Source organism: Marmota flaviventris, chromosome 6 (genome assembly GCF_047511675.1).
Source record: "Marmota flaviventris isolate mMarFla1 chromosome 6, mMarFla1.hap1, whole genome shotgun sequence".
NCBI classification, from domain to species: domain Eukaryota; kingdom Metazoa; phylum Chordata; class Mammalia; order Rodentia; family Sciuridae; genus Marmota; species Marmota flaviventris.
In genome coordinates, this window is record NC_092503.1 from 63,339 (window position 1) to 72,079 (window position 8,741).

The window sequence follows — 8,741 nt, forward strand, 5'->3', positions numbered from 1 at the left end:
CTGGGTGGGACTCTCTAGGAATTTCCCTGGGATCTTCAATAAAACTGTGGACTGCAGGAGAGGCAGCTGTTCCTCTCCTCTCTGAAAGGACCCACTTTTTCCCTTGAGAGTGTCCCCTTTTCTATCCCTTCAATAAACTCATTTCCATTACTCTGAGTGACACATCTGAAACCTTTCTGACTTGATGGCAAGAATCAGAGTTTGAATAGGGGTTGGGAGGGAAAGGGAGGGGGCTGTTAGACCAGGACACAAGAAAAGACCACTGACTCCTGTTAGGTCGGTGGTGGCGACTTAGAACAAAGAAGCCCGCATGGGAAAAGAACATCAATCAGATGCAGGAGGAAATGCCTATCAATCAGCCAGATCTCCTGACTAATGCCTGTCAATCAGCAGGACCCCCTCACCAATCCTGGAGTTCAGCCAACTCCCCTGACCAACTCCAAGGGGGCAAGAGACCCTAGGAACACCTTTTCCTGTCCTGAGCCCTTCCCTTCCTGCTGTAAGCCCCATAAAAGTCCAGTCCAGTCGAGCTTCCAAGCAGTTTCTCCTCAGACCCTTCTCCTGTCCTCTCTGTGGGTCTGATCGAGTTCCCCCGGGGAGTGATAACTCAATAAAGCCTGTTCAGCGGCCCTTTTAAATCTGCCTCCTTTGGTCGCTGCCCGCCCAGCTTGATCTGACAATTCTGATTAAAATCGAGTTGCCTCTGTTTCTTAGATCCCAGTTCTGAAAGACTATGAACCTGATGCTTTAAAAACATTGTGCTGCTGAAGTGCATCATATAAGAATTAAGAGCAACATAAATTTTAAACAAAATCACTTAATTTGGATTGTCCATGCCTTCCTCCGCTGAAAATATTTATTATATACGGTATTCCAGGGCTTCTCAGGGAACTGGCTAGATCCTTCTGCGAGTGGATGAGTTTCCCACGTGGTTACCTAACCTACTTTCCTCCACAGCTGAGCGCCCGGGCTTATTAATACTACTCCTTGAAGGCCTCGCCCCACCACCGGGCATGGCTGTAGGGTCCACTGGGTGACCAAAAAGTCCTGCTGCATCACAGCTGAACTCATGAAAAAGCACGCCCCATACTCAGGTACACTTCGGTACCCCAACACCACTAGCGCCTTCCGAAGGGAGGCCGACCTTCGCTTCCGGTCCTGCCTCACTTCCGCCTTGCGAGCGGTGCCAGACTTCCGGCTTCCGGTCTGGGCGAGTTCCGCTTCCGGCCCAGCGGCCCGCGCTCGCCCCAATGGCGGCAGCCCCGGCTCGGCGGGTGGAGCTGGGCTTCGCGGAGCCGGCGCCGGCGTGGCGACTGCGCAGCGAGCAGTTCCCCAGCAAGGTGGGCGGGCGCCCGGCGTGGCTGGGCGAGGCCGCGCTGCCCGGGCCTGCGGCGCTGGGCTGCGCGCGCTGCGGCCGGCCGCTCGCCTTCCTGCTGCAGGTGTACGCGCCGCTGCCGGGCCGCGCCGACGCCTTCCACCGCTGCCTCTTCCTCTTCTGCTGCCGCGAGCCGCCTTGTTGCGCCGGCCTACGAGGTGCGGCGGGGCCCACGCGCGAGTGGCGATCGCGGTCCGTGCTGGCTTCACTCAGCTCCGCTGTCTGTACCCGACGAAATGCCGTCTCGAGTTTTAAATGCTCGTTCGTTTTCATTTTTGATTTCTGTCTAGGAAATAAGCTCCCTAAGAGCAAAAACTTAAATTCTCCAGCTATGAATGAATGCCTTTCTATAAATAAGTAAATCATTTTACAAGGCATATGGCATAGAGACTCATATGTTTGGATTGCTGTTTTGTGTCGCTGGACGTTTTTATACCTTTTCTCTTTATTCTTAGTTTTTAGGAATCAGCTACCCAGGAAAAATGAGTTTTACTCCTATGAGCCACCATCTGAGAACCCTTCCCCAGAAACAGAATCTGTGTGTCTCCAACTTAGGTCGGGCGCTCATCTCTGCAGGGTTTGTGGCTGTTTAGGCCCTAAAACGTGTTCCAGATGCCACCAAGCACACTATTGCAGTAAGGAGCATCAGACGCTAGACTGGAGGTTGGGGCACAAGCAGGCTTGTACCCAAGGTAAGTCCTTTTTTTTCTTTTTTAATCTCGGCTGTTTCTTAGTTTCATCCAACACAAATATTTTATTTCCAGGTTAAATTGGAAAACAGAGTACAGTTCAAAAACTTCATTGCTGGTAATAGGAATGTTTTCATAATAGTGACAGTAAAGTCTTCATCAATGTTGTGTGACCAGCCTTGCTCTAATCACAATCTGTGATCCTAATCTAAAATACCAGCACTACATATACCAAAATTTAGTAGGGAAAACTGTTACTATGCAAAACATAATATAGTCACACATTATTTCAGTTAACAACAGGCAACCTGCAACAGTGATCCCTTAAGTCTACAGGAGCTTAAAACTTTGCTTAGTGGTCAACACAAGACTCCTGTGTTTGGGGTGATGCTGGTGTAAATATGCCTACTGTGCTTCCTGTTGTGTAACAGCATTGCAGTGATCATGTACAGTACAGACTGCTTGATAACAAGTAACTTGTTTATGAGTTTACTTCTTATTGTCTTACAGCACACTCCTATTTAAAAAAGCAACTTACCATAAAACAGTATGCTGAGTTAGGCCAGCAGTAGCCTCATGTTCTTATGTTGTCATGACTTTTGACGCATGATGAGGCTGTCAGCCAACTGACCTGCCCACCCAGGTCTGTGAGCACATCCTGTCCTGGCTTAACAATGAAATCACTCAAGGACATGAGGCGATACTTTAGAAATGGAAAATTTATAGATTGTCTTCAAAACCAAATAGTTACTTATGATGTTGTTGATATTATTTGTCTTAGATCATTTGGACCATACAGTTCCAGACCACAACTTCCTTTTTCCTGAATTCGAAATTGTCATAGAAACAGAGGAGGAGATTGTGCCTGAAGTTGTGGAAAAGGAAGAAGACTTTGAGATCACAGGAAGCATGGGTAAGGAGTCGGCATCGGCACTCATGATAAAATATGGTAGAAAGGGCTTAGTACATCAAGAAAAGTGGTCCTGAGAGGAATGGACTCTATTTGGAGACCATAAGCTGTCGAGTGAAAATACCCTTCCTGTACCTCCCTGGCGTGTGTCAGGTACATTCTGCTTCCTAAAAAACCTGGGAAGTGAGTCAGGTACCACAACAAAACCCTGGAATCCTAACTGCTTGGAAGGCTGAGGCAGGAAGACTGCAAGTTCAAGGATAGGCTCAGCAACTTAATGAGACCCTGTCTCAAAAAATAAAAAGGGCTGGGGATGTAGCTCAGTGGTAGAGCACCCCTGGGTTTAATCCCCGATACTACAAAAAAAAAAAAAAAAACCAAGATGCTGGGTGCTGGAAATTTGGAGGGTTATCTTGGGTTCCAGATCTGTCCCCCAGATGGAAATAGTAAGAGTACCTGGTGGTGTTTGGTTTCTCTTTCATCTTGCCAGCTTTATATGCATGCTCGTATCAGCTTCTCTGGAGTTCATTCTCTGGGTAGTGTCTGTGCTGATGAGTACCCAGCACTTACTCAGCTGAGGGGCCATCTGTACACATTCTCAATGACATCCTGAAGCTGTCCCACATTGCTAGTGAGGAAGTTGAGGTTCTAAGTATAACATGCTCTGGTCAAAATAACTGATAGGTGTTATCATTCAAGCTGGAGCCTAGTTATTGCCAACTCTAAAACCTGAACTCTTATCCACTTCAACAGGATTACAGAAACTAAGAATGTCAGCTTTCTGGTTTACAGTTCAGTCGGCTCATACAGTCCAGAACACTTATTGAGAGTCCTGCTTTGTGCTTTGCTTCTGCTGTTGAATACAGTGGGAAGCAGCAACCTCCAATGTTGGGTTGTCTTGTGGAGGAGCCCAGATACTGCTTAGGGAGGTCAGGTTCCCTGTGACGACCAAAGCAAGTTCAGGTGCTGTGATGATGGTATAGAAAAATGCGGGGGTGGGGGTGCATCTATTTGTATGTGTGTTCATTATTGCTTGTGGTTTTAGATATGTTAAACGTTGAGTCATGAAAATGCTTTCCTTCAGAAAAATCGGAGGAGTGGAAGTCAAAGGCTGGGCTTGGCATCTTGTTTCATGTAGCTGCCACTATGTAAGGATTGCATGTAAGGATTTATATAACCATGAAGTGAAACTAAATTTTAAAAGTAGTCACTAATCAAAAATAAATGAATTAGTCTCATAACCACTCTAAATCTATTCTAAATTACTTAGAAACATAGTGGGGTTTTTGTTGTTGTTGTTGTTTCGGTACTGTTGAGCCGAGAGCCTCATGTGTGCTACTCAAGTGCTTTATCACTGTGTTACATTCCTGGGAAACAGTGATTCAGCAGTACCTCCCTGATAGGATCTACCTCAATAGAGAAAAGACAGCTTTGGTGTTACTGTTACTTTGAGATGGTTGTGTATTAGGGAATAAAGCAGATGAGTCACCATGTTGGTCTGCTGGGCATGGAAGAAAGATGGAAAATGTAAGATTAAATGAACACCCTGTAGGTCTGACTTTATACTGAAAGCATGGCTGTGAATTTCTGATTCATCTAATCTGCTACAAAGGCTTAGAAATAAAACAATCAACTCAGTAGCAGTGGGAAGTCTTTTTTTTTTTTTTTTTTTTTAATATGTTTTTGGTTGTTGGTGAACCTTTATTTATTTTTATGTGGTGCTGAGAATCAAACCCAGTGCCTATACATGCTAGGCAAACACTCTACAACTGAGCTATGACCCCAGCCCAGCAATAGGCATTCTTGATGCATAAATACTATTTCTCTTTAAAACAAACACTAGTTTCTTTGGACAAGTGGTTGGTTCCAGAATAGGGGAAAAAAGCACAAGATGCTAGGTTCAAATAGTGTTGGAACAGTCTTCCAGAGATCAAGGAAACAAAGACTAATAGGGCCGTGTCAGAACTCAAGAACTAATGTGAAAAGGCTCCAAGTGGCACAGGATAATCTGAACATCCATAAGAATACTAACCAGTATTAAAACACTTTGCATGGCTCAAGAATGATACTTTAAAAAATAATCATCCAAGTTGAAATTTGTAAATAAAGGAAAATTTGTGTCTTTCAAGGGGGTGTGTAGCTGAAATATTCACAGTGAGATGTCTGGAGTTCACTTCAGGGTAACTGAGTTGGGGCCTTGAAATTTTAGTTGGCGATGATTCACTATAGTATTTCTAATTTTACACATGTTCAACATTTTCCATAACAAAATGCAAAAAAAGAAAAGAAAAAAGTGTCCCATGGGGGGATGTCATCCTGAACCTAGGTTTGGAGTTCCTTAGTGGAAGAGGTTGGCAGGAAGCCAGAGGGAACATCAAAATGTCATATAAGGTCACACTGAAGCTTTCTCCTACACTGGATATAGGCTGCTCTGGTTCCTCCTTCCATCTTGGCTGTGCCAGTGAGTACCACTAATTAGTGCTCTTGTGATTTTATTAGTGGTGAAGTGTTATTTCAGCCTATGTAAGTCAATATTGATCAGAGTGTTTTGATACATTACAGACAAAAGGTTGCCTTGGCAGCCACCAGTCTCAGGGTGGTTGGAATCCCAAGAATGAATGTGCAACAGAAAGTGGGTGTTGGGTGACTGAGTGTGTGTGCAAGGAGACTTGAGTGAGAGTAGCCATAAGGAGGGTGCACGTTGGTTAGGTGTCCTGTGTGTTGGGCAGGGTGCTTGGCTTGGGTCTATAATTTGGGAGCGGGCATAGTAATGATGTACTACTACATGAAGCACCTAGAAATAAGCACCAATTTTAATGTGTGAGTTAACAGGGAAAGCTGTTGGTTAGAACTGGGTTCCCTTCACATGTGTGAATTGTTGCCATGTGGGATTTTTCCTGTTTCTGTAAAGTCACTGTTGTTTTTCCAGATGAAGCTCTTGAGGAAGAACTGGATTCCATGGCAAAGCATGAATCCAGGGAAGATAACATTTTCCAGAAGTTCAAAGCTCAGATAGCCCTTGAACCAGAGCAGGTAAAAGAGAATTTATACCTCTTGACTTTATTTTTCTGTTTTGTTTGGTGAGTGTGGTCCCTGAGAAGTGACTCCTAAGCTAGTCTCTTCCTTCAAAGTCCACAGACATCTTGCTACTGTGGTATTTGCACAGATGGGGCACATAGAAAGGTGCTTTTGCAGTTATTCTCCACTTCACATTCCTGAACTCCTAAAGGTATACTGTTTATCACACAGGATTCATTTTCTAAAGAAAGCATCAGCCATGAGAGATGCAGTATTGCCTAAGATACATGACATTTAGGCACCACTGGCTGTGCGCACGCGCGCGCGCACACACACACACACAGCCAATTCTCCAACAGATAAACACACTTTCCTCTATAACTTCCTTCACCACAAATACATACCTAAGATAACTCAGCTATATTCCTAAAAACCAGTCACAGAATCAATTTATAGGAAGGATTTGACCTTGACCTATGTTCCAAACGCCAAGAAGGTGGTTTTTAGCACTGATTCTGCTTTTAACAAGATAGCCACTTGATTGTTTTCGGAAGCTGATTTCAATGAGTTTATTATAGGCGCCGTGTTTCACTAGGTATTTGTCCTTTTGGAAATGCTTCAAGTTCCTTACATATGTTTGAAGGTAAGTACCAACTCAGGCAGCATTTTGTATAGGAAGGGGAGTCACAAGCTTTAGTCCCTTCACAATGTACTTCCTAGATGAGGATTCTGATGGGCTAGGAAGAGAAGGCACCATGTAGGAAAGTAGCTGAAGTAGTGGCTTTGAGCCAGTTGAGGCAGCATTACCGTGCACACCGTGAACTGCCTTTCAGGTCAGAGCCACATCACACACTGTGGAGCCTGTGCAGCCCCCTAGATGATGAATCAGAAATTTCTACCACTGGAAACCATTGGGTGAGGTGTTCCTGTTTGAATGTGGTCCTTGCTGATTTTAGATTCTCAGATACGGCAGGGGTACTGAGCCCATCTGGATTTCTGGTGAAAACATCCCTCAAGAGGAGGATATTCCCAACTGTCCCTGTGGTGCCAAGAGAATATTTGAATTCCAGGTATGGCCTTAAATCAGGACTATTTTAGTGTATAATCACCCTGCTTTGTTTTTGAACATTTAGAAACTTTACCAAAATAGCAGGTGCCCATGGGACAGTAGTAATACAGAAAGTGCCCTGTGGTGATGGGAACAGATGGTGTTCTGTGCCACGAGGCATCTTACTCACCCCCATGTCACTCTCCTCAGGTCATGCCACAGCTCCTGAACCACCTCAAGGCAGACAGACTGGGCAAGAGTGTTGACTGGGGTATCCTGGCTGTCTTCACCTGCGCCGAGAACTGTAGCTTGGGCACTGGCTACACAGAGGAATTTGTATGGAAGCAGGATGTAACAGATACACCTTAAAGACATCTTCAAGCCCTAAAAAAGGTTACCAACATCTTACGGCCTTGCAATTCCATCTCTGATTTTATCCCTAAGAAAGTAACTGTACCAGAGATGGAGGAACAAAGATGTGGCTTGGGGCCTTGTTTAGTGTTAAATATTTCTAAAACAGTGTCCAGTAATGGAATTACGTGAATTTGGGTACATCCAAGTGAAAGGTTATTAATGATACACACTTAACACGGATACCAAATGAGCGGGAGGTCTAAATTAATACCAAGAGACCATTATATCATGGTGTTTTTGTAAAAATATTTATACATGTATATGTACAAAAATATAAATTTGAATATAAATATAAAGCTGCACACCAACTATGAACTGGTTTATCTATGAACAGTGGGACTAAGTGAAATAGTCTTTTTACTGTGTACTATTCTTGTATAATAAAATGGGTTTTGTGCCTTTTTAAGTCAAACCATCTCTCTCAGAGCACTTTTCCACCTGTAATTTGCAAAGGCAAAGAGAGAGTTAGGTAAAATTCTAATGGACTTATTGTTTGAGGACAGAACACATTGAGATACCCAGGAACTAAAGTAGCAACAGAGCCTGAAAGGAAAGTGGCACCATCCAGGACTGACCTTTGTCAGCCAGGGGCCCTGCCTACAGAGAAGACAGACGCCATGGTCTGCCTTCATCAAGGAACGGGACAGAGTGAGTGCCTGCCAGGGAGCAGCCTGAAGGCAAGCAAAGGTTGGCTTCAGGTGGGCCACGTTCTTTCTGGTCCATCTGTAGACAAGTAGCCAAGGCTGGTTTCATGCTCACATTCCTTTTAGCCCAGAGTGGCTTCAGAGGGACAGGGTGGTGGTGGCTTTCAAGCTGGGTGCTCAGTAGGCAACAGCCACCACATGCTGCTAGAGGTTATTGTCATCAGCTAGTGGCAAAAGTTGGTCACAGCACTTGGTGGGAAAGGCAATGGTTTGGGTCTTTGTGTCCCAAAAGAAATAATTACTTAGAATGTGTTAGGGTCTAAATGGTAAGAGCTGCTATTTAGGGACATGAAAAATTAATAATACCACATAAAAATTTTGAATATGTTAAGCAACTTCATTGCCACTCACAACGTCAAGACATTTGAAAACACCGTAAAATAAGCACATCGCCACATTGCCATGCTCCTACAGGTGTCAATCACTGCCATCTGACATACTGCTCGTGTTCAAGTGCCCTGCCTGGCACACACACTGCCTACTCACTCAAGAGAGTAACGTGCTCCACTCTGCCTTTTTATCTCAGATATCTTAGTGCTGGTGTAACAATCCTTTGACAGTTTCAGAGATGTTTTGGGGAGTC

At 44.5% G+C, this 8,741-nt stretch overlaps 1 protein-coding gene across 3 annotated transcripts; it reads left to right on the forward strand.

Moving 5' to 3' along the window:
* Positions 1-1,231: 1,231 nt before the first annotated feature.
* On the forward strand, positions 1,232-7,765 carry Pdcd2 (programmed cell death 2). 3 transcript variants are annotated; one of them, XM_027939498.3, is made up of 6 exons: positions 1,232-1,533; positions 1,831-2,067; positions 2,846-2,977; positions 5,904-6,007; positions 6,949-7,062; positions 7,251-7,765. In XM_027939498.3, the coding sequence occupies exons 1-6, from the start codon at positions 1,251-1,253 to the stop codon at positions 7,407-7,409; spliced, it is 1,029 nt and encodes a 342-aa protein (XP_027795299.1). In that variant the 5' UTR covers positions 1,232-1,250; the 3' UTR covers positions 7,410-7,765. The 3 variants fall into 3 exon arrangements, with proteins under 3 accessions (XP_027795299.1, XP_071468939.1, XP_071468940.1); XM_071612838.1 differs by lacking the exon at positions 6,949-7,062; XM_071612839.1 differs by lacking the exons at positions 5,904-6,007; positions 6,949-7,062; positions 7,251-7,765 and adding an exon at positions 5,301-5,897.
* The last annotated feature ends 976 nt before the right edge of the window (positions 7,766-8,741 follow it).